The sequence below is a fragment of the Bos indicus x Bos taurus genome, chromosome 28 (genome assembly GCF_003369695.1).
Source record: "Bos indicus x Bos taurus breed Angus x Brahman F1 hybrid chromosome 28, Bos_hybrid_MaternalHap_v2.0, whole genome shotgun sequence".
Taxonomy (NCBI): domain Eukaryota; kingdom Metazoa; phylum Chordata; class Mammalia; order Artiodactyla; family Bovidae; genus Bos; species Bos indicus x Bos taurus.
In genome coordinates this window covers 10,083,633-10,110,880 of record NC_040103.1, presented here as the reverse complement: position 1 = coordinate 10,110,880, position 27,248 = coordinate 10,083,633, and the positions used below count along the sequence as shown (strand labels likewise).

Here is a 27,248-nt window from a genome sequence, read left to right as displayed (position 1 = left end):
ATGACTCAGCTCACACACACACACACACACATTAGGCACTGAGAGAGTCTAACTGTGCACCAGCATTTCAACCTGACTTTGATGTGCACTTATTTTATCTATTCTACTCAACATCTACTTCAGAGGAATTCTCGTGAAAGAGCTAAGGACATTCTTAGATATTTTGTCCTTACATAGGATTCAAGAGACGTAAGAAGAAAGGTCTGTATGTAAGAGCACATGTGTAATCGAGCCGGTGAGGAAAAGGGTCTGCTGATGTGCCCCTTACAGTGTTATGCAACAGCAGCACAAGGTCTGTGCTTACTGCATTGTCAATGCCTAAGAAAACTAAAAGGAGTTGGATGGATATGCTACATGAAAATAACCAAAGAACGATAAACCAAGTGAAACACCTGGGCAGGTTTTAGTGGTTTAGGAAATGGGTTTGACTGAAGAGGAATGAATAGACGAGAAACTGGGAATTTAGAAATTTGTGTAAAACATACATCATTTTCCTTTGTATTTCTAACATCAAAGGAAATGCAGTGGGAAATCCAAAATTATATCTCGGTCTTACCTTGGAAGATCGGAAGGTAAATGCAGTTGATTTGACATCAGCTTTTTCTTTGTCCATGAGTAGAAGGCTTTTGTCTTCCATGAGACTCAAGTATTTTCCTGTTGTGACATGGCGTAGTCGAAAAGGTTGTCCCCACCTTATGTGGCTTCCACTCCACCTAATAAAAAATGTTAAGACTTGATCCAATAGCAAACAGAATGACAGGAGAAACAACAATTAAAATGTATGTGTCGGACAATGAACAAGGAGGTTTGACATATACTGTTTTCTTGAGTGTTTCCAAAAACCTTATGATGGTGGTATATTTTTATTTCACAAATAACAGAATGGTTATTTGGAATGGTTATAGGTAATATTCAATGTCATGTAGATAATAATAAGTAGAAGCAAAAGTTATCTCAAGGTCTTCTGACATTAACTGTAATACTATCCACACCAAACACTACTAAGATGACTAAGAACTTGTGTTTTGAGTTAATTTCTAATCACCAGTCACAAATAAAGACATTATGAGATTAAAATGACACTTTAAACTCATAAACTAGGACTGACTAGTTTTTTGTTGGATTTGAACAGATTTCAGGCAAGTGGTATTAAAGTCAATGCCTAATTATGTTAAACTGGAATTCATATATACAAATTGAATTAGATATTTATCTGAAAAAAAGAAATCTCATCCTATGCTTTAAATTTTAATAATATGGAACAATGATGTCAATAAAAACCAAGGAACAAAAGAGACGAAGAAACTAAATTTGAATAGTGGTCAAGAGAAAAAAAGGCAAGAAAAATTAAATGCAAAACACAGAAAATGCAAACTAAAGTTGCATAAAAAAGATAAAAAGCAAAGTTGTGATCATCAAAATCTGCTTTTAAAAATAGTGGATTTCAGATAGAGAAGAAAAGAAAAATGAAGATACAGACCATTCTCACATTGTACAGAACTGTGTTAACTGAAAGCTGTACAGAACAGAACCTTGTCCTCACTATGATAAAGAGTGGAAAGAAGGTTCCAGTAATAGAGACTTAGAGTTATCATGCTAGCGTGCAAAGCAAGGATAGCCTCTTATCAATGATAAGAAATGTGCTAGAAATCAAATACTTTTTTTTTCAATAAAGTAAAAATAAAAAAGAATCACCGTGCCCATAAAGCCAAGAAAAAATAATGATGGTAAAATTGCTATCAGACAAATTAAAATTCAAGGCAAAAAGTATAAAGGAGATATTATTGTTGTTATGGAGTTATTAAGTCATGTCCAACTCATTTGCGATCCCATGGACAGTAACCCGCCAGGCTCCTCTGTCCATAGAATTTCCCAGGCAAGACTACTGGAGTGGACTGTCACTTCCTTCTCTAGGGAATCTTCCTGAGCCAGGGATCAAACTCACACCTCCTGCTTGGCAGGCAGGTTCTTTACTACTGAGCCACCTGGGAAGCCCATAAAGAGGATACAGTTGATTACTTTACAATGAGTAAGATATACTCTAAAAAGAATGTACTATGTCATGAAGCTTCACATGCCAATGGCAAACAGAAAATGAAACACAAGACACACAAGCATAAATGTTTAAAAGATAATTACAGTAGAAGCTCTTACCACTACAAAACGAATCAAACCGATAAAAAGTAAATATTCGAGGATTCCAGCCTGACGTGCTGCAATTCATGGGGTCGCAAAGACTCGGACATGACTGAGCGACTGAACTGAACTGAACTATGATTTATTAGTTAATAGACTTCTTTTCATACAGAATCATTAAAAACTTTTAGATTCTATAAATTACGCACACTATTTTTATTTTTTTTTAGATTTGCAGTAGATTTATTAATGCCAATTTTGTTTCAATAAATTATCTTTAAGTCAATTTTATGCTGTTGTTGAACTATAAACAAAGCGGAGCACTGAAGAATTGATGTTTCTAAACTGTGGTGTTGGAGAAGACTCTTGAGAGTCCCTTGGACTGCGTGGAGATCCAACCAGTCCATCCTAAAGGAAAACAGTGCTGAGCGTTCACTGGAAGGACTGATTCTGACGCTGAAAACTCCAATACTTTGGCCACCTGATGCAAAGAGCTGACTCATTTGAAAAGACACTAATGCTGGGAGAGATTGAGGGCAGGAGGAGAAGGGGACGACAGAGGATGAGATGGTTGGATGGCATCACCGACTCAATGGACATGAGTCTGGGTAAACTCCAGGAGTTGGTGATGGACAGGGAGGCCTGGCGTGCTGCGGTTCATGGGGTCACAAAGAGTCGGACATGACTGAACGATTGAACTGAACTGAATGCTGTTTCCCTAACCTGGATTTTTTCTTAACCTTAAGCATTAGCCTGGAAAGTTAATACTAGAATGATACTGTAATAAGTTCAAGTTTTACATGGAAATGTTTATAAAGATAATTACTTTGGATAAGTCCTCCTACTAAAATAATAACCATGTACCAATAAATCCTGATAATAACACAGTAGTGCCTTAAAAATGAAATTTAAGTTTGTTTACCAACAATAGCATGTTAAAGCATTTCTACTCTGGTAATAGAAAAGTTTTGTGTATTCCCCTCATAAAATTAAGTATACTATTAGCAGATGCTATAAAAAAGCAATTATTTTTAATACCATTCCATTATTTCAAGGAGCATTTGAAAATTTTATCAAATAATGACTCATCCTAACTAGAGAAAACAACTTCATTTTCAAATAGTCCGTAAGTATGTCCAAAGACATACTTTTCACCAGAACTTCTAGACAGTATTCTGAATACCATGTTCAAATCTATTTGGGCTCAAATCTCATAGGTTTCATACACATAAGCACACTTCTCAATCCACCAAGGGAATTCTGTTATAATTGGAATGAACTTGCCCAATTCTCAAACATTATGAAGTCTAAGCACATTTTCTTTAGCTCACAAGCGCTCAAATTAGCTCATCTCATGTGTCCATAGTCCAAAAGAAAAGAGGACAAGGCCAGGAGAATCAAGGGCAAGAAACTAATATTTCAGTAAAAACTGGAAACAGTCGAAATATAGTAGTTATATAAACTAGTTTCCTATGTTATATTAGACAACTGTTCCCAAGGTATTATCTACATTTACTTGTAAATATCTCAAAAGAATGAGGATGTTAATTATTAAAAAAATTTGTAAGATAAAGTAGAATTGTATGGAACAGTCTTATGGACTCTGTGGGAGAGGGAGAGGGTGGGAAGATTTGGGAGAATGGCATTGAAACATGTAAAATATCATGTATGAAACGAGATGCCAGTCCAGGTTCAATGCACGATACTGGATGCTTGGGGCTACAGCACTGGGACGACCCAGAGGGATGGTATGGGGAAGGAGGAGGGAGGAGGGTTCAGGATGGGGAGCACATGTATACCTGTGATGGATTCATTTTGATATTTGGTAAAACTAATACAATTATGTAAAGTTTAAAAATAAAATAAAATTAAAAAAAAATAAAGTAGAATTGTAAGTATACATAATGTGTATTATAATTGCAGTAATCATTTCTATTACAGAAGCCAATATATATCCTACATATAATAGTCTTAAACTTTGCATTGGGGTATAATACAGGAATGTGTTTTCTATTACATTTGATTCCCCAAATTAAAGCTTACTTCATTAAAAAGTTAATGATACTGAAAAACTTTTGACACAATGTTATTTGTATGAGATTGCAATATAAAATATATAATTACTGGACTACATAAATTGTAACAAATATATAGTTTGGCATCTCACTGGAGAAAAAAACCATATGGTATCCCAAAGATTACAATATAAACATTGACCTTTGGAATACAGTTCTGTTATACATAGAAGCAGTAATTTGAATATCACTTTCAAAGTAAAAGAAAATAATGTGACCACTGAATATAAAAAGAACACATGCTAATTAAATGCAATCTAATTTATATATTTACAGTGATGCCAAAGGAGGTCAGAGATGCAACCAAATCTTTAAAAAAAAACTTCAATGAAGAAATCCATTCGGATACTTTCAAAAGTATTTCTGTAATTATAGCTCATCAATAACATTGCTGACAATGAAAAGGAAGTCTCGTCAGGCTTTCAAGAGCTCTTATCCATTTTTTTTTTTTAAATAAGCAATAGACAGATTTAGGACCTGGCTTCCTCAAGAAAAAAAAAAAAAACAAAATAATTTAAGTACACAATCATGAAGGGTAGGTAGATCTACAAATGTGAAAAAACATCTGAAATCTGTTTTATAAAGGCCCTATTTCATCTCTAATTAAGCTGTCATTTTTAATAATACACAAGGCAAATTACAGAAATATATGTATATATTTGGAATTCCTTTCCCTAGATTCTCTATATAATTTATGAAGCACATAAAGGCTATGAGCTTTCTTTCTTTTGCTTTATAAGTCATCTCTTCTATTTCCATCCCATTAATAAATTCACTATCCATAAAATTTTACTTTTAAGTTCAAGATTTATCAGTTTTAATATTTCAGTGAGTTTGAGCAACTGTGAATTTATATAGAAAGAAACTTAGTATTATCAATTAATTGATAACTAACAGATTAATATAGAGCACTTTTTAAAAGTTGCATACTTACAATCAGAGAAAATATAGAAATAAATTTAATTTACATGCATATTTTTGTTGAGTAGGAGTAGATAGAGTGAGCAGAAAATCAATCATAAAAAATCTCATTGGGGTAAAATTGTGTCATGGGAGAATAAACTAATATGATTTCAATGAGAAAGATGAACAACATATTTTTTCACTGTTAAAGAGACCATGTTCAAGCATTTTTAAATAAATAAAGATGGGTATTAAATTGCAGCAGTACACAAGGTCAATGGGATATTTTTATGAGAGTAGTTTACCCATGTTATCTTAAAATGTCACTACTTACAATACACTGTAAGTTATATTCTATGCATCTATTTAAACTGATAATGAAAAAAATTCTATGTTGAGCCTAGCAATGTTCAAGGAAATACAAAGTTTTTGAAATTATTACACAGAGTACATAAGCAAAAAAAAAACCCTGAAGACCACTAAACTATTTTAATCATTAATCTCAAAATATCAAGTTAATAAAATGCAGCAATTCTATAATAAGACAGTTCCCTACACACATCCATGGAAGTCTATTACCCTAAATCAATAAATTTTTAAAGTGTAACATAACAGGGAACAAATGCATTGAAAACTCTGTTTTCTGGACAAAAATGACCTTCTAATCTTTTAATTTGATTGATATTTAAATTCTATTTAAAATAGTTCAAAATGACACCTTTATCATCAGTATTGCATTTACTTAGAGTAGCTAAAAGTCAATCTCTGGACAGCTTTTTGAAGTCACCAGAAAAAAAAAGATAATCATTATTTGTATAATGAATACACAGTGAGTCTATTTTCAATTCACATTTCTCACTCAGTTATCAAGCTAGTTTTAAGTAAAGATAGTGACTGCCAGTGATGACGCTCACACCTCATTTGGGTTCAAGTTGCCACTGGTTTACATATGCCTTTGTAATCTGAAATGTGAAATGTAATCTGAAATGTGATTCAGATCAAGCCTGGATCTGAAATGTGCGACAGGCCTGCAAACAATCTGTCCTGATTCCAAACCTTACGTCACTCTGCACTAGGAGCTCTTCCTGCCAGGAGAGGCACAGACTGGGATGAATCGATAACACAAAACCAAATGAGGCTAAAAATAAGCAGATGGTATAAAACCATTGCTTACTACCTGGTGAATGGAGGCTAGTGAAAGGTAAATAATTGCAGGGGAAGGTAAAAAATGAGTGTTTCATCTACGTGTTGTTGTTAGCATGACCATTTTGAAGAAAAGTTCAAGACCACTAGATATATGGGGTTGGCCAAAAAGTTCACTGAGGCGTTTCCATAAGATGTTACAGAAAAACCCAAACGAACATTTTGGCCAGCCCAATCTTTTGTACCCAAAGCATCAGGATGTATTCAGATGTTCTACTTACGCAACTCTTAGTGTCTCCAGTCGCCACAGGGAACGTGCGTGAACCGATACAGCACCACCTTCGTAATGAACAGTTCTGTTAAAAAAAATATATATATGAATATAAAAAGCCCAATTTTAATGTCATATTCTTAGATTCTACTTTTCAAGTCAAATAAGAAAGAAAGTAAATGGGAAAGCTTTGGATAAACAGTGAAAGCTATACTTTTTGGTCGGAGAGAATATAGCTGGAAATATAAATAACAGTGATAACAGTGATCTGAATAAACAATTGATTTAAACACATTTCTTTGTCCTTTACTCCCTGTAATCCCATTCATCCTCTCTCCCTCACCCTGGCCATTGTTTTTTCTCTCCCAGTGAATACTTTCACTATTAAACTTAAATCTATAAAAATACTCTGTTCTGAGTTTAAGTGCTGTTGAGGGTAATATATTATAGCTTCCCAGGTGGCTTGGTGGTAAAGAATCCACCTGCCAAGCAGAAGATGCAAGTTTGATCTCTGTGTCGGGAGGATCCCCTGGAGAAGGGAATGGCTACCCACTCTATTTTTCATGACTGGGAAACCCCATAGACAGAGGAGCCAGGTGAATTACAGTCCACAGGGTCACCAAAGGGTCAGACACAATTTAGCAACTAAATGACAACAAAAAACAGTTCTCTTTTTTTTTCCTTATTACTATTTATTTGTTGGAAAGAAAAACTGTATCATTTGTCCTGGAGTACTTTCTACCTTCTGATTTTGCTGATGACATCCTCACAGTGTTTTTTTAACATCTGCCTCTAAGTTGGTAGTTAGATTATAAAACCTAGAAACTGGCTCATGTTCAAGATTGAAATAGTTTGCCAAGAACACTTCAGAAAATGGTGTTTGCCTTCCTATTACATCACATCAGGAGGTAATAATGACTCCTTTTTAACTTTTTATAGTAACATTAACTCAAGATCACCCTGATCCATCCATTAGAACTTAAGAATCTTAGGTACCTCAGTGACCAGGGTCCTCAGCAGCAATTTTCAATTGTGGTTGTGAATATAATCATAGGGATAGCTTTTAAAATCCTGGCATATTGCCCTTAACACTGGCCAAATTAAAGTAAATTTGGAATCCCCAGCTGGTCGTAAGAGGGAGCCACAGTTGGGAAAGTACTGTCCACCTCAGTTTCTACAAAGTAGCACTACTGACACTTTGGTCCGGGTAATTCTCTGCTGTGAGGGGCTATCCCGTGCACTGGAGTAGGGTATTTGACACATCCCTGGCCTCTATCAACTACATGCAAACACAAGCCATCCAAGTCAGGACCCACAACTTGAGTTACAATTTGTATGTGATCACCCAAGTTGTGACAATCTAAAATGCTTCCAGATAAGATGAAATGTCTTCTGGGGCCAAGATGACTCGTAATGTCAAAACACTGTTAGACATCAGTAGTTCTCAATCTTTAGTGAATACTGGAATCATCTTTCAAGTTTTTTAAAATACAGATTGCTGGAGGGAAGCAACCTAAATGTCCATCAAAAGATGAATGGATAAGGAAGTTGTGGTACATATATACAAAGGAATATTACTCAGCAATACAAAGGAACAAAATTGAGTCAGTTTTTTTAGTGATGTAGAGGGACCTAGAGTCTGTCACACAGAGTGAAGTGAGTCAGAAAAACAATATGTATATTAAGACAGGTATACGGGACTCTAGAAGAACGTTACCAATAAATCACCTTGCAGGGCAGGAATTTGACACCGACATAGAAAACAAACATGTGGACACAAGGGGAAGAGAGGGTGGGGCAAATTGAGAGAATTAGCACTGACATATATATACTATGGGCTTCCCTGGTGGCTCAGACAGTAGAGCATTCATTCACCTGCAATGCAGGAGATGTGGGTTTGATCCCTGGGTTGGGAAGATCCCCTGGAGAAGGGAATGGCAACACATTCTAGTATTCTTGCTGGGAGAATTCCATGGACAGAGGAGGCTGCTGGGCTACAATCCACGGGGTCCCAAAGAATTGGACATGCCTGAGCAGCTAACACTTTCACTTTTTTATCTACACTGTCGTGTAAAATAGATGTGGGAAGTGGGAAGCTACTGTATAGCACAGAAAGCTCAGCTTGGTGCTCTGTAATGACCTAGAAGGGTGGGATGGGGGTAGGTGGCGGGATGCTTAAGAGGGAAGGGATTCTGTGTATACAGATTGCTGATTCACTTCACTGTACCAAAGAAACTAACACAACAGTGTAAAGCAATTATAACCTGATAAAAATATAAAAACACACAGACTCCTGGGCCCCCAGAGTTTCCAGTTTAATAAGATCAATAATTTGTATTTTTAACAAGTTCCCAGGCAATGTTGGTACAGCCAGTCCACACTCTGAGAATCACTGGACTAAAACCACTATTTCATTAGAATAGTGATTCTTAGTATTGGTTGTGTGTTATAATCACATGGAAAGCTTTAAAAACTCCAGACAATTCTTAGACCATTAAATTAGAATCTCTGGGTATGTACTTGAAAGGTAATGAATGACAAAATATAGATATATGTTCACATGCATTTGTGTACAATATATATTGTACATAGTGATAGATACACACAAACATAGATTTTTTTTTAATTTGTTTCTAATTGGAGGATAATAGCTTTACAATATTATGTTTGTTTCTCCCAGACTTTTTTTTTTTCACAGACATTACATCATTTTATTCATGAATATATCAGCAAGCCCATAGTCTTTATTTATTTATTTTTTAACTTTTCTGGTCACATGGCATGAGAAATCTTAGTTCCCTGACCAGGGATAGAACCCACATTCCCTGCATTGGAAGCACAAAGTCTCAACCACTGGACCACTGGGGAAGTCCCAGCCCATAATCTTTGAATAGCTGTTCCATGTTATTGGGAAGGAAGGTTGAGTACTGTGTGTAGAGTGGATGGAGAAAGAGACCCTCTAGTAAACTGACCTTTAATCACCTTTCCATTATTTCCCAGCAATTCTGCTCTGACTCAAATTTGCATGCCCTCCTCAACAAGTCATATGCTGTCTCCCACTCAGCACCTGAACTCGCTTTCTAAGTTTGGGCTGTCCATCCCTATGTGATTTTTGATGAAAGCAGAGTTTTATTCCTTCTATGGAAGTTTAAAAAGTTAAACTTAAGGGAAAAAAAGGAACAAAAAAGGTTAAACTTCACTTCCCTTGATCATGGGCTATGACCCAAGCTCAGCCATTTGGATTCTCCCAGACTTTTAATAAAGATCTCATACTTGGCCATAAGAAAATTTTATAAGATTTTTTTTAAGTGTAGCTATTTACTCACATATTTTCTGATCATAACAAATAAAATTTGGGAATAAATACTAAAATGATGAAGAAAAGAACAATTCAGGAAAATAAGAAACTCTCCTAAATTACTTAAGGTCAGAGAGGAAATAGAAATTATACCCTAACTAGAATATAATTAATAAAAGAAAACTTCATAACACATTTATGATGCAAGGGTAAACTTTTAGAGATTGTAGCCTACAATCCTTAATTATTGAAGAAATAATGAAATCCAACAAACCAAAGAACTGTCTGAAGAGATTAGAGAAGGAAAAGCATGTGTGCAGCTTTCTGTTCACTAACTCTATTGAACTAATGAACCAAAACAATGTTACAGATAAAGAGAAAAAAGAAAGTGTTAAAACTACTGGACAATGATATTATTTGTAACAAAATTTTTAAAGAGTCTTCTACTTCATAAATCAGAAGTCACTGAAATTTCACTGAATAGGAATTTTTAAAATATGCACACCTGTTAACCAACAATATGTGCCTTGTTCAATAACATTTTAAAAAATTCCAGGATTCAGGCTGTAAATTTTGGCCTACAAAAAACATTATCCTCCAATATAACAAACTTCATTAATGAACTCATATTTCAGGCTGATCACATAAAACTGCTCAAAGAAGTCCTTTAAAGTTATTCTTTTAATAAGGACAAATTATTCCTGTCATCAATTCCACTTCTCATAAGTGTTATAATATTGTTCACTGAATGAAAGCAGTGAGCTATTTTTGTATTTTCAGCTATAGAATACTCTTTAAGCCTTATCTCAGATGTCAAACCACTTATTTCTCAGCAGAAAGCAGGCACTTTGACAGTCAGGATAGCTCAACTTCAGAGTCTGAGCCCCAGAAAAATCTAGCATTAGCATACAGATAAAAGCATAAGTCCTTACAAAGACTTCACAGCCTGACAGTTTGGCATTTATCAGAATGTATTTATACCAAAATTTTACAGGATACACAATTCCAATTAGTGGTATTCAGCACAGAATCATAAAACACATTGTTAATAAAAGATTCAAGGCTGAAAAGAGACCCCTCCCTTCTGCAGAGAAACTAGAAACACCCAGAATAATTTGATCAAATAGTTTTATCAAATATTTGGGTACTTGGTGACCCACACAAGTTGACACACAAAATTAAACACCATAATAACTAATTCAGAGAAAATTCAATTTATCTATCTATATTTCTATATCTATAATTAATATCCACATTGCAAGGGATTCCTATTTTCCTCTCCAAGATAATGATAGACAAATTCACAGTGTTTCACAACAGGTCTATGTGCAGGTCTATGTTCCAATAAAACTTTATTTAGAAAAACAAGTAGTGGGCCAGATTTAAGCCACAAGTTAAGAGTTTGCTGACTCCAATCCAAATGATCATACCCATATTATTGTTAATTTTAATCTCAGAGAGAGGCAGCTATATGAAATTCAAGGTCTAAAGTTTTTGTAATTGTTTTAGTCAGGGTTCTTCAGAGAAATAGAATTATTCATATATATATATATATATATATATGCTCATATGTACATATGTATGCATATATGTATGTGCGTATAAATATATGCACCTATGCTGCTGCTGCTAAGTCACTTCCATCGTGTCCAACTCTGTGCGACCCCATAGACGGCAGCTCACCAGGCTCCCCCGTCCCTGGGCTTCTCCAGGCAAGAACACTGGAGTGGGTTGCCATTTCCTTCTCCAATGCATGAAAGTGAAAAGCGAAAGTGAAGTCGCTCAGTCGTGTCCGACTCTTAGCGACCCCATGGACTGTAGCCCACCAGGCTCCTCCATTCATGGGATTTTCCAGGAAAGAGTACTGGAGTGGGGTGCCATTGCCTTCTCTGATATGCACCTATATATACATATAATTTTATATAAAGAGTTTACTATAAGGAGACTGTTCATGCAATTATGGAGGCTGACAAGTTTTAAGATAAGCATGCTGGAGACTGAGAAGAGCTGATGATTTAAGTTCCAGTCCATGTCTGAGAACCAGCAAAGCCAATGGCGTAGTCTTAGTCCAAAGATCACAGGTTCAGATCTCAATTCTGTTCAAAGGGAGGATAATATTGATGTCTCAGCTCAAAGACAGTAAGCAGAAAGAGTTCCCTCTGATTAATAAAGAGTCAGCCTTTCTGTTCTATTCAGGTCTTTGCCTGATTAGATTAGGACTACCCACATAAGGGAAGGCAGTTTTACTCTTCTGAAAATTTTAATGTTAAACTCATCTAAAAACACTCTCATGAAACACCCAGAATAATTTGATCAAATAGTTTGATCAAATATTTAGGTACTTGGTGACCCACTCAAGTTGACACATAAAATTCAGTTCAGTTCAGTTGCTCAGTCGTGTCCGACTCTTTGCAACACCATAGACTACAGCACGGCAGGCCTCCGTGTCCATCACCAACTCACGGAGTTTATCCAAACTCATGTCCATTGAGTCAGTGATGCCATCCAACCATCTCATCCTCTGTCATCCCCTTTTCCTCCTGACTTCAATCCTTCCCAGCATCAGGGTCTTTTCAAATGAGTCAGCTCTTCACATCAGGTGGCCAAAGTATTGGAGTTTCAGGTTCAACATCAGTCCTTCCAATGAACATTCAGGAATGATTTCCTTTAGGATGGACTAGTTGGATCTCCTTGCAGTCCAAGGGACTCTCAAGAGTCTTCTCCAACACCACAGTTCAAAAGTTTCAATTCTTCAGTACTCAGCTTTCTTTATAGACCAACTTTCACATCCATACATGACCACTGGAAAAGCAATAGCCTTGACTAGCTTTGCTTTTTAATATGCTGTCTAGGATGGTCATAACTTTTCTTCCAAAGATTAAGTGTCTTTTAATTTCATGGCTGCAGTCATCATCTGCAGTGATTTTGGAGCCCTGCAAAATAAAGTCTGACATTGTTTCCACTGTTTCTCCATCTATTTGCCATGAAGTGATGGGACTGGATGCCATGATCTTTGTTTTCTGAATGTTGAGCTTTAAGCCAACCTTTTCAATCTCCTCTTTCACTTTCATCAAGAGGCTCTTTAGTTCTTCTTCACTTTCTGCCATAAGGGTGGTGTCATCTGCATATCTGAGGTGATTGATATTTCTCCCAGCATTCTTGATTCCAGCTTGTTCTTCATCCAGCTCAGTGTTTCTCATGATGTACTCTGCATATAAGTTAAATAAGCAGGGTGACAATATACAGCCTTGACATAATCCTTTTCCTATTTGGAACCCGTCTGTAATTCCATGTCCATTTCTAACTGTTGCTTTCTGACCTGCATACAGATTTCTCAAGAGGCAGGTCAGGTAGTCTGATATTCCCATCTCTTTCAGAATTTTCCACATAAAATTAAACATCACAATAACTGAAAGAAAATCCAATTTATCTGTCTACATTTCTAAGTCTGGAATTAATATCCACATTGCAAGGGATTCCTTCTTTCCTCTCCATGATAATGATGGATAAATTCACAGTGTTTCAGAGCACTTGAATTATCCCCCTAAAAATTTCTGTTTAATCAGTAAAGTATGAGCAATAGTACTATCTTCTGCCTGAATTACAAAAACAGCAGTTAGGTTGTTTTCAATTTACCTTTGTTTCTTCAACACAGGGAAGCCCTAAATTTAGTATATTATTTTAACACTGAACAACTTATAGTCAATTATTACTACAATACCACAGACATAACCTTTTTTCTTCCAACTGAACTTCTTTTTTCTTAACATTTACCATATGACCTTAAAGCGTGGGGATAAGAAATGTTGCTATTAGAGTTCTATTTTTGAACACACTTTGGTTTCATTTTTCTCTTAATAGAGGCTGGAGTGTGTAACAAATCCTCAACAACAAAAGAAGAACAAAAAAAATAATTTACTCAGTCACAATCAATTTTGATAATGAATCAGTTACACAAATTAAAAATAGAGAAGAGCAGTTTAATGACTTCCAAAGATTGTGTTGCCATTTCAAATGTTTATGATATGTTTATGTAGAATTTAGTAGGGACAAAAAAAGTCATTATCACTGAATTTTAGTTACCACAATGCAGGACAGTAAGAACAAATAGCAGAATTCTTCATTTTTCCAAGCTTAATGTTCAATAAATGAATGACAGACCACAGAATTAACTTCTTTTAAAAAATGATTTTTTTAATGCTAACAAAATAGATTTTAAAAGACACAGTTGGTATCCACAGGAACTAGCACTATGTTTTAGGTCAAAAGAGATGTACTGCTTTAATATAAGCATGTAGCTAAAATGATTGCTTTTCTCCCTTTAACACAAAAGTTTACAAATTTAAAATATCATTGAATATTCATACAATCCATCACAGCCACAGGCTAAAGAATAAAAAACAATACAGTTCCATGAACAAATGCAAAAGGAATTTGAGAGAATCCAACATCCATTCACAATGAAACCTCTGTCAACTAGGAACAGAAGGGAACTTCCTCAACTTGATAGAGATTACATACAATTAACATCTTACTTAATGGTAAGTAAGACCACCTGACCTGCCTCTTGAGAAACCTATATGCAGGTCAGGAAGCAACAGTTAGAACTGGACATGGAACAACAGACTGGTTCCAAATAGGAAAAGGAGTATGTCAAGGCTGTATATTGCTTATTTAATTTGTATGCAGAGTACATCATGAGAAACGCTGGGCTGGAAGAAGCACAAGCTGGAATCAAGACTGCCGGGAGAAATATCAATCACCTCAGATATGCAGATGACACCACCCTTATGGCAGGAAGTGAAAAGGAACTCAAAAGCCTCTTGATGAAAGTGAAAGAGGAGAGTGAAAAAGTTGGCTTAAAGCTCAACATTCAGAAAACGAAGATCATGGCATCTGGTGCTATCACATCATGGCAAATAGATGGGGAAACAGTGGAAACAGTGTCAGACTTTGTTTTTTGGGGCTCCAAAATCACTGCAGATGGTGACTGCAGCCATGAAATTAAAAGACGCTTACTCCTTAGAAGGAAACTTATGACCAACCTAGACAGCATATTCAAAAAGAGATATTACTTTGCCAACAAAGGTCCGTCTAGTTAAGCCTATGGTTTTTCCAGTGGTCATGTATGGATGTGAGAGTTGGACTGTGAAGAAAGCTGAGTGCTGAAGAATTGAAGCTTTTGAACTGTGATGTTGGAAAAGACTCTTGAGAGTCCCTTGGACTGCAAGGAGATCCAACAAGTCCACCCTAAAGGAGATCAGTTCTGTGTGTTCATTGGAAGGACTGATGCTACAGCTGAAACTCCAATACTTTGGCCATCTCATGTGAAGTGTTGACTCATTGGAAAAGACCCTGATGCTGGGAGGGATTGGGGGCAGGAGGAGAAGGGGACGACAGAGGATGAGATGGCTGGATGGTATCACCGACTCGATGGATGTGAGTTTGAGTGAACTCCGGGAGCTGATGATGGACAGGGAGGCCTGGCGTGCTGCGATTCATGGGGTCGCAAAGAGTCGGACACTACTGAGCAACTGAACTGAACTGATCTAATGGTAAGAAACTAGATTATTTCCCCCTAGGATCAAGAACAAGGCAAGAATTTCCCCTCTTATCATTCCTTTTCAACACTGTACTAGAAGTTCCAGCTAATGCAATAAGAGAAGAAAAGAAAAGAAAAGTTACGTGGATTCGAAAGGAAAATTTTAAACTGTTTTTGTTATTAGATGACATGATTGTCTACATAGAAAGTTTTAGAGAATCAACAACAACAAAAATAAAACTCCTGCAACTAAGCAGCAATTACAGGAAAAATGAAGGATACAAAATTAAGGCACAAACTGGACTTCTTACATACCAACGATGAACAACAGGAATTTGAAATTGAAACACAAGACATTTATATATCAACCAAAAAGAAAATGTTCATTTCTTAGGTATATAGCAAAATATGTACAAGATTTTTTCCTAAATGGTCTATGTTTTACATTTATGCCCATGATCCATTTTAATTAGATTTCATATCAAGTGTGAGGTTTGGACTGTGGTTCATTTTGGGTGTGGGCATATGGATATCCACTTGCTTCATCTAAGTGTCTTGAGTCAAGGGAAAAATCCCTTCTTCTCTTCTTTTCCTGTTCTCCCTTGTGTGTAAGACACTAAGCATAATGACTTCTTTTGATTTAGTCTTTAGGGAATAAAAGTCAGGAAGGGTAGTACCTTGTAGAAAACTTAAGCTTTCTGCCAACTCTCAAATCTTCCCTGAGAAGAAAAGTGCACTGGGACTGCTAGTTGCTTCAGTGGGAAAAAATCATGGAAAAAGTACCAGGAGAAAACATAAACTAACATCACAAAAATTACCTCACAGGCAAAAGTTCTGCATGCTGGCAAGTATATGAATTTTCTCTGAAGAAGCTATAAGATACATCAGATTGTCAAAATACCCACAAACCCCCCCACTATTTTTTTTTAATCACTGTCTTTAAGCCTCAGATTCATGCTATAGGAACAAGGATTCTTCCCTGTAGGGTGATGTGAAGTTCAGATGCTTCCTCTTAGCCAAGGATGTGGGACTCATTGTCCTCAAAATAGCGTTCTATTCACTCAGGTTGGTAGGCTGGTTTAGTTATGATGGCATTTCTTCCCCTCCTGGAATTGCAAGTGGATAATAATCTTTTAGGAGTCACCAAAATCATACAAATGAGGGCATCAAACCCTCCTAAGTTAATCAGAGTGGTTCTCAACGCAGGCATCCCACTGCTCTTCTTAAACAACCTACAAGAAAGTGCGTGACTTTTTTTATCCAATTTTTTACTTTCACAAATACAAGATCATCAGCACTTGTGTGCAGACTCCCATATACACAGAACTACATAAAAGGGGTAAAGAATGAATAATACAATCCTGGATGAAAACTAAACAGAAGAGATGAACACACACACACCAATAAGGACAGTATGTGACACAGGGCACTTATCTGGGGCAGTTAAAGACAAGACAATTCTACTACCAACACATCTTCAACCAAATTAAGTTCCGTGTAGTAATGTACTACCAGACCCTAGATACTGAGGATTCATCTATGAATCCTTGAAAAACAGGCAAATCACTCACACACAATTTCCACTGAGAGCTGACACTATTTGAATGGCAATTTCAAAGTAATTATTGGGAAGAAAAGTTTATTTACTTATAGGCTAACAAAACTATCACCTTAAAATCAAGGGCAACAAAGATTCCTCCTTGCCTGAGCTTCCTCAGTGGGTAAAATAGTAAGATATGTTTTCCAACCTAAGCCACCCTCTTTTGACCGGAGCCCTGGACATACCTCTAACCTCACCCCGTGTAAGGAATAAGCCAGACCACCTCCCAACAACGAAGCAAACAAGGGAAACTGTTACTTGCTCTTGTTTCCTCCTGCTACTGCAGAGGCCCCAATAAAGCCTTGCCTGAAAAAATTTTTAAAAAGATATATTTTCCACAATCTCCTACAATCTCATTTTATATAGTCAGCACACACACACCAAATGCCTAGAACCTACAAGCCCTCAATAAACATTAAAAGAATTGAGTCAAAGTGACTGAAAGACAGATCTACGATTAAAAGATAATTATATATTACGTCAGTAGAATTTCTGCTTGGACCCCATCTACTATGTATGTGCCTATGAGAGTGTTTGGCTGATCAGCTCAGCCCCAGGCAAGTGCTAAGGCAAGCTGTCAAGATTCTCTTCATCTAACAGAGAAATCAAGAAGTATATGCCTATACAGCACTTAAAGAAGTATTGCATATTTACTCAAGGCTGAGTTTGTGAGATTTCTATTGAAGTTGTTTTACAAGCAGAAAGGTCATGTTTTGACATAACGCATCTATATAAAATGTAAATGAATTATTGTGGATTAAAAACAGTAACATCCTTACACTCTGATTCCATATTAAAAGAATCATATAAATACAACTGGAGCAGGAAAATAACAAAATACACTCTGCCACCTTTACTTTTCGGTCTATACAGAATAAAATACAACCACAAAGTCGTGGAAACTAAAAAGAAGAGGAAGCTTGTCTTTTCTTTTCTTCCTGAAAGATATTGCTTACACCTGGATTAAGTTAAAAAACTAAATGTGAACCAGTGAAAATGGTCTTAAATTTTCACTGAGAAAATAACTGGGAGATTTCTCTTTTTTTCTCAATGTTGATGTTTAATCTATTGTCTCCTGCAATTCACTCACTTTCAGTGAAAACACTTCAATTGCTTTTTAATTTTTACTGAAATCGAATGGCTCCAATATTTATATTTTCAATCCTTTGCCTTCAAAGTCTGTATTTTTAATTATTTTAAAGAATTAAAAAAAATTTTTTTGGTGCTCTGCAGCCTGTGGTATCTTAGCCCCTGACAAGGGATAGAACCCACGTCCTGCATTTGAAGCCGAAGTCTTAACCTCTGGACCGCCAGGGAAATACCAAAGCCTGTGTTTTTGTAAATACTGTCTTCTAGCCCAGTCATTCTCTGAGAGTTTGACCCTAGACCAAGTCAGGCTCCTAAAGGATGACAGGCCAAAGCAAGATCAGGTTGCTCTCCGCAATCAGCAGGGAGGGTAAGTTTAGTTGAAAGACTGAAGTTCTTTCTGTGGAGAAGAGACAAAGAATCGAGAACAGCTCCCCTTCATGTGCTTACTCTTCTAGTAAAACTATTTGACAAACCTGTCTTATTTCCAGACCAAGGCTAAAGAGGTATGCACAGGACATGAAGGAGTAGAGAAGAAAGAAAAGTTCTTGTGTGATAACCTGATCATTTTGGAGCAAAACAGAGCAGCTTTGGAAGCTTGCTCCAAGGTAGTGACTGAGGACATACATACCCTGCAGGATATTAGTCATCCAATTGTGTACTCAGATATAAACCACACATCTTCTGCTAAGCCAGAGAGACATTTAATTCATTAGATCACACCCATCTCATGCCTTAATCAATTATTTACCAAGTAAAGCTCATTAGGTCATATATTAAAAGGGGCATGAAGGTAAAAATATTCTCATGCATACACACAGCAAGGCTTTTGCCTGCCGAGTCACTTCTGGAATGCAAATGTAGCATTTATCTCCAGACATTGTCAGAAACAATGACTTAACAGTTCTGCATTTGAGAGCAAGAGGACAGAGCAAGTATCACATGCCAACAGTGATGCCTGGTAAGATGGAAACAAGACAACCTCTCTTTCACCCTCCCTCTCTCTCCCCTCAACCCCAAGACCACACACATCACTGGGTGTGCTTTATCTATGCACGCATGTATACGTGTGTGCATTTATAGACCAGCATTTTAAGCTTTTATTGTCAAATATCCCCACTAGGATGTAAACTCCTTGAGAAAAGTGACTTGGTATCTTTTAGATACTATTATAACCCCAGCACCCAGAACATGGCAGTCTTTTCACAAATTTTTATTGAGTGAATAAAACTACTTATGAGCTATGTGGTAAAACATGTTTTAACATATTAATAATACTTTGCAAAAAAGAGTTCCCCTAACAATGGTTTGCACATTAGAGATACCAAACAATAATTCTGAATAATATTCTCCTAACTGATCCCTTTTAAAATCTATTCATTTAAAAGTATGACATAATTCAGAGAGTGCATATTTAAACCATTAGTAAAAGTGTGTACACATAAAAGAAATGCGTTTGTTGACATTATATTCACATAAAAAATGGACAGAAGTAAATAAGGTACAATCCAGAGACAGAATCTAGAATAGAAAATATCCTCATGTAAAAGATTTCATGCTTGAAATAAAAACTGGCAATCAAATTTCAAGCCTCAAGAATGAAATCTTACTTTAAAAGCAATAATTAAAAACTGTGTTGCATCTGACAAATCTCTTGCCAAGCACCTGAAATTGTTCATCCTTAATTTATTCTATCTCACTATTTGAAGAGTTTGAAGAACTAAGAAACTACAATTCTACAGTTAATCTTCATTGCATTCCTCCCTTTCACCTGAATGCTCCCAACTCTCATTGATGATACTTTTATGACTCTTGTTGTTCAGACAAGTTGGATACTGGTAGTTTTAGAGCCATGTATCTTTCTGAAAAATTCTCAAGAAATTTAAAATAAAACCACAGTGATGGTTTATTTTGCAAACATGTCAATATTCAATCCATAAAAGCAACATGAACAGGAAGCATGGGGAAACAAACAAACAAACAAACTATATATATATATATTTTTTTTTTTTTAACTTTGGTAGGCCTCATTCTCCAATTCAATTACACTTAATTGAATGGGACAATATATGCTCTTCGTTCTAGGACTCTGATTAAAACTCCCATGAGAATGCACAGGAAACAACATACATATACAAATTTAAATGTGAATAGGATTTATCCATCAGATACAGAACAGATTTGTGACTGCCAAAGTGGGGAGGGTAACAGATGGAAGGATTGGGAGTTTTGGATCAGCAGAGGCAAACTAATATATATAGGATGGGTAAACGCCAAGATCCTAATGAATGGTATAGGGAACTATATTGCAATTCCTGTGATAAATAATGATGGAAAAGAATATGCAAAAGAACATATATATGTATAACTGAACCACTGTGCTGTATCCCTGAAATTAACACAACAATGTAAATCAACATACTTGAAAAATTGTAAAGATAATATAAAAGATCAATGCATCAGTATTTAGAACTGCAGTACTCGTCACTGAATTGCATCTTAAATTGTTACAAGTAAGAGTTGTGTTATGTATATTCAAAAACTGTCAGTGGAACAAGGCATGAGCAGATAGAGAAATTTACTTACTAACAAGGATTTACAACCAAAAATGGTCCTAAATGGCTCAGAACTAACTGTAATTTACAGTGATCTCCTTAATCAATTCAACTACTCATAACAAACTATATGTGACATTAGTTATTAAACTTTAATAACAGAATATAATTGTGTATCAGTTCAGTTCAATTGCTCAGTTGTGTATGACTCTTTGTGACCCCATGAACTGTAGCATGCCAGGCTTCACAGTCCATCACCAACTCCCAGAGCTTGCTCAAACTCATTTCCATCGAGTTGGTGATGCCATCCAACCATCTCATCTCATCTTCTGCTCCTTCCTGACTTCAATCTTTCCCAGCATCAGAGTCTTTTCCAATGAGGCAGTTCTTCACATCAGGTAGCCAAAGTACTGGAGTTTCAACTTCAGCATCAGTCCTTCCAAGGAATATTCAGGACTGATTTCCTTTAGGATGGACTGGTTGGATCTCCTTGCAGTCCAAGAGACTCTCAAAAGTCTTCTCCAACACCACAGTTCAAAAGCATCAATTCTTCTGCGCTCGGCTCTCTTTATAGTACAATTCTCACATCCACACATGACTACTGGAAAAATAGCTTTGACTAGACAGACCTTTGTCGGCAAAGTAATGTATCTGCTTTTTAGCATGCTGTCTAGATCAGACATAGCTTTTTTCCAAGGAGAAACTGTCTTTTAATTTCATGGCTGCAGTAACCATTTGCAGTGATTTTGGAGCTCAAAAAAATAAATTCTGTCACTGATTCCATTGTTTCCCCATCTAGTTGCCATGAAGTGATGGGACTGGGTGAAAATGATCTTAGTTTCTTGAATGTTGAATTTTAAGCCAGCTTTTCACTCTCCTCTTTCCCTTTCATCAAGAGGCTCTTTACTTCTTCTTCACTTTCAGCCATAACAGTGGTGTCATTTGTGTGTCTGAGATTATTGATACTTCTCCCAGCAGACTTGATTACAGCTTGTGTTTCATCCAGGCCAGCATTTCCCATGATGTAGTCTGCATAGAAGTTAAATAAGCAGGGTGACAATATACAACCTTCTTGTACTCCTTTCCCAACTTGGAACTAGTCCATTGCTCCATGTCCGGTTCTAACTATTGCTGCTTGACCTGCATATAGATTTCTCATAAGACAGGTAAGGTGGTCTGGTATTCCCATCTCTTGAAGAATTTTCCACAGTTTGTTGTGATACACACAAAGGTTTTCGTGTAATCAATAAAGCAGATGTTTTTCTAGAACTCTCTTGCTTTTTTGATGATACAGCAGATGTTGCCCATGTGATCTCTGGTTCCTCTGCCTTTTCTAGATCCAGCATGAGCATCTGGAAGTTCAAGAATCATGTACTGGTGAAGCCTGGCTTGGAGAATTTTGAGCGTTACTTTGCTAGGGTGTGAGATGAGTGCAATTGTGCAGTAATATGAGCACTCTTTGGCATTGCCTTTCTTTGGGATTGGAATGAAAACTGACCTTTTACACTCCTGTGGCCACTGCTGAGTCTTCCAAATTTGCTGGCATATTGAGTGCAGCACTTTCACAGCATCATCTTTCAGGATTTGAAGTAGCTCAACTGGAATTCCATCACCTCCACTAGCTTTGTTTGTAGTGATGCTTCCTAAGGTCCACTTGACTTCGCATTCCAGGATGGCTGGCTCTAGGTGAATGATCACACCATCGTGGTTATCTGGGTCATGATGATCTTTTTTGTATAGTTCTTCTGTGTATTCTTGCCACTTCTTAATATCTTCTGCTTCTGTAAGTCCATACCATTTCTGTCCTTTATTGTGCCCATCTTTGCATGAAATGTTCCCTTGGTATTGCTAATTTTCTTGAAGAGATCTCTAGTCTTTCCCATTATATTGTTTTCCTCTATTTCTTTGCATTAATCACTGAGGAAGGTTTTCTTATCTCCCCTTGCTATTCTTTGGAACTCTGCAGTCAAATTGGTATACCTTTCCTTTTCTCTGTTGCCTTTAGTGTCTCTTCTTTCCTCAGCTATTTGTAAGTCCTTCTCAGACAACCATTTTGTCTTTTTTGTATTTTTCTTGAGAATGGTCTTGATCACTGCCTTCTATACAATGTCACGAACTTCCATCCATAGTTCTTCAGTTACTCTGTCCATCAGATCTAATCCCTTGAATCTACTTGTCACTTCTACTGTATGTTCATAAGGAATTTGATTTAGGTCATACCTGAATGGTCTAGTGGTTTTCCCTACTTTCTTCAATTTAATTCTGAGTTTGGCAATAAGGAGTTCATGATTTGAGCCACAGTCAGTTCCCAGTCTTGTTTTTGCTGACTGTATAGAGCTTCTCCATCTTTGGCTGCAAAGAATATAACCAATCTGATTTCGGAATTGACCATCTGGTGATATCCATGTGTAGAGTCTTCTCTTGTGCTGTCGGAAGAGGGTGTTTGCTATGACCAGTGAGTTCTCTTGGCAAAACTCTGTTAGGCATTGCCCTGCTTCATTTTGTACTCCAAGGCCAAATTTGCCTGTTACTCCAGGTACCTCTTGACTTCCTCCTTTTTCATTGCAGTCCCCTGTGATGAAAAGGACATCTTTTTTTGGTGTTAGTTCTAGAAGGTCCTGTAAGTCTTCATAGAACCATTCAATTTCAGCTTCTTCAGCATTACTGGTTTCAGGACAGACTTGGACTACTGTGATACTGAATGGTTTGCCTTGGAAACGAACAGAGATCATTCCATCATTTTTGAGATTGCACCCAAGTACTGCATTTCAGACTCTTTTGTTGACTATGAGGGCTACTCCATTTCTTCTAAGGGATTCTTGAACACAGTAGTAGATATAATGGTCATCTGAATTAAATTTGCCCATTCCAGTCCATTTTAGTTCAGTGATTCCTAAAATGTTGATGTTTACTCTTGCCATCTCTTGTTTGACCACTTCCTATTTACCTTGATTCATGGACCTAACATTCCAGGTTCCTATGCAATATTGCTCTTCACAGCATCAGACTTTACTTCCATCACCAGTCACATCCACAACTGGATGTTGTTTTTGTTTTGGCTTTGTCTCTTCATTCTTTCTGGAGTTATTTCTCCACTCTTCTCCAGTAGCATATTTGGCACCTACCTACTTGGGGAGTTCATCTTTCAGTGTCATATCTTTTTGCCTTTTCATACTATGTATACATATAATTGATGGGCTTCCCTGGTGGCTCAGAGGTTAAAGTGTCTGCCTGCAATGCAGGAGACCTGGGTTCGATCCCCTGGAGAAGTAAATGGCAACACACTCCAGTATTCTTGCTTGGAGAATCCCATGGGCAGAGGAGCCTGGTGGGCTACAGTCCACAGGGTCACAAAGAGTCGGACACGACTGAGAGACTTCACTTTCACACATATAATTTCATACGTATAATTGTGTATAGCCTGGCTATAAGAGTTATGAGTTAAAAGAAAGGTCTACATATTTCCCTGGATCTTCTCCAACTCTCCTATTGCTGTCCAAAAGTCAATTTTTACTTCTTTTAAAAAAATAAATCAAAATATATTTTTTAGGTTGTCATTATGTGTTTCTCATACAGAGTCCTACCAATTAAAGAAAAGTTGCCTCCTGGCTGTGCTTTCCTTTGCTGCCCCCTCATTCTGCAAGACATTGAAATTGATGTACGGTAAGGATAGAGGGAGAGAAAGACATTTCTAAACAGAGGTGTGAAAGAAACAGTGCTCTGTAAACATAAAATTTAAGGACTACTTTTATCATTATTTGCAAGTAATTGCTCAATTTCACTGTATAATCAAGATATAGGTAACCCTCCTTCTTAAGCAAGATCCCTCATGCTCCTGCTGCCTATTTCTGACTTATTTTCTCCCTCAACTCATGACTTGATATCCATTTTCATTTAATTTTACCCATGTAAACACGCTGTACAAGGGGCAATAGAAATGTGTTCTTACTGACATCACTACCTAAAGAGAGCAATATGTTGATCTGAATGCATGTTGAGATTAATTTGACACAGAAATAATCAACATTAAATCAAGAATAATACTGCAAGTACATTTAGAATGGATAAACAATAAGGTCCTACTGTATACACCACAGGAAACTATATTGAATATCCTACTATAAAATATAATGGAAAAGAATATAGAAAAGAATATGTATATATGTATACACAAAGTTATATGTATATAACCGAGTCACATTCTTACAGAAAGATTGGCACAACATGTACATCAACTATACTCTAATAAGAAATTTAGAGAAGAATAATTCCAGGATGGGGGAGTAGACTTCAATAAGGATGCAATGGAAAACTGGACCCAGAACAACATCAAAATGTCTTTGACATTTCCTCAAGTTTTCTCAGAAATGATTAATAACCAACAATCTAAAGAATTAGCAGGAGACATTATCATTCTAAGTGAACTAAGTCAGACAGAGAAAGACAAATTTAATAAGACATCCCTTATATATGGAATCTAAAAAAAAGATACAATTGAAGTTATTTACAAAATAGACTCACAAAATAAACTTATGGTTACCAAAGGGAAAAGGTGGAAGGTGGATGGACAAATTAGAAGGTTGAGATTAACACACACACAATATAAAATAATCAACAAGGACCTACTGTATAGCATAGGAAACTCTACTCAATACTCTGCAATAACCTACAACGGGAAAAGAATCTGAAAAAGAATAGATACATATATACGTACAACTGAATCACTTTGGGCCATACCTGCTAACATGACATTGTAAATCAACTATATCCCAATATAAAATAATAATTAAAAAAATGAAAGACTCCCTTCCAACAAAAAATGAGTTAGCAGGAAATCTGCTCTGTAAGTATCATGTTTCATAAATCACGTCTTTAACATACAGATTCTCTGGAATTCCTGGTAGTCCAGGAGTTAGGACTCTGCTTTCACTGCAGGGGGCATGGGTTCGACATAACTGTGCAAAACAATTAAAAAAAAAAATTCTCTAATATCCAGGAGAGATGGAAAACTGAAGTCACTGCCAGTGAGCTTAGTCCAGGAAATCTGGGATGCTGAATATTCTCATTTGAAAATGAGAATTAAAACTCTACAAAAACTACGCTCATCCATTTGGGTTCTAAAGCTGATCAAGAAAAAGGGGTCTTCTCCACCACATACATGCCACATTCAGTTCAAAACAGTAGAGGATTTTCTTTGATATAGTTTAGCTTCTCTTTCTCTAAAATCTACGCTCTACCATTCTTTATGCTTCCATATCTGACTAACTGTTGTTCTTCTAAATAATAGTGATAACAGTAACAACAAAAGCAACAATACATTTGTTGATCTCTTAATATGCATCACGATTTTATGTGCATTTTCTTACTGAACCTTCGCAACCATCCCATGAAGTAGCAGCTAGTATTTAAACTGCATTTTATAGAGGAGAAAAATCATGTTTAAAGAAATTTAGTCATCTTCATGAGTCACACAACTAGTAAGGGGCAGAGGAGAGGCCCATGCCTAGGTCTGTCTAATTCTACATCCCTAATCTCTGCAGTAACTGTACAAACAGTAGAAGGGCTCAAAAAATCACTTGGCTTAAGTGCTTGATTTAACAAATCAGAAATTAAGACTCCAAAGACTATGGCACAGTGTCTCTTTGCTCCTAAGTCTCTATGATTATATGATAGCATCGAACACATCTACACCAACAATCCTCCTTTGGACTCCATAACTTCCCTGGTTCTCCACTTAACTACCATTCTGGCTTTCTAGCAACTCTCCTTTGCCTGTCCATGTTCTAAGTGTCAGCCTTCTCTAGGACTCCATCCTCAGCCTCCTCTCTAGTTTATCTATGTCAAGGTTTTGCAAACTGCAAAAACATTTTTTTAATTGGAATATAATTGCCTTAAAATATTGTGTTGGCTTCTGCTGTACAACAATGTGAATCAGCTATAAATATACATATATTCCCTCCTTTTTGAGCCTCCCTCCCTCCTCCCTGTTCCACTGCTCTAGGTCATCACAGAGCACCAGGCTGAGGGCAGCCCAGCCAGGGGTCGAACCCAGGTCTCCCGCACTGCAGGCAGATGCTTTACCATCTGAGCCACCAGGGAAGCCCTATTCATTTTTATGGCTGACTAATACCGCATTGTATATATGTAACATAACTTCTTTATCCATTCATCTGTCGATGGACATCTAGGTTGCTCTTAGCATACTTTTTAAAGCTATGCCCAAGTTGCTAAACATACTCCTTTAATTACAGTTCCTTCCTCTCTATATAGGGCTTCCATTCCTTCAACTACCCTACACGCACTTGTGATTCATATCCAACCCAAGTTTTGTCTAAGTTAAAGATTCAAAAATTCCAATTTCCCATAAACCCTTTATTTCCCATGACCCTTTGTACTCACCAGTGTCCAAAATCTCATTCAGTCCTTCATACCATATTTGTATATCTCCTACGATCTTTAACATCATCTCTCTTCCTTTGAATCAGCTCACCCTTAAATCTGATATACTCTCAGCGACCACATTGAGTTCATCCTTAAACCAGTCAATCAATCTGACCTGAAATATCTCTGAACCAGGCCATCCTATTCAAATGGCCACTGTCCAAGCTAAGCTTTTCCTTTTCTCTCATATGAATTACT

General features: G+C 36.7%; 1 protein-coding gene across 1 annotated transcript in view; it reads right to left on the bottom strand.

Moving 5' to 3' along the window:
• The window catches only part of RYR2 (ryanodine receptor 2), an 830,352-nt gene that overhangs the window by 439,320 nt on the left and 363,784 nt on the right, over positions 1–27,248 (bottom strand). Inside the window, exons 11-12 of the mRNA XM_027531123.1 lie at positions 6,539–6,613; positions 557–713 (exon numbers count right to left, since the gene is read on the bottom strand). Of these exons, the coding sequence (XP_027386924.1) occupies positions 557–713; positions 6,539–6,613 (232 nt within the window). The remainder of the gene's footprint in view (positions 1–556; positions 714–6,538; positions 6,614–27,248) is intronic.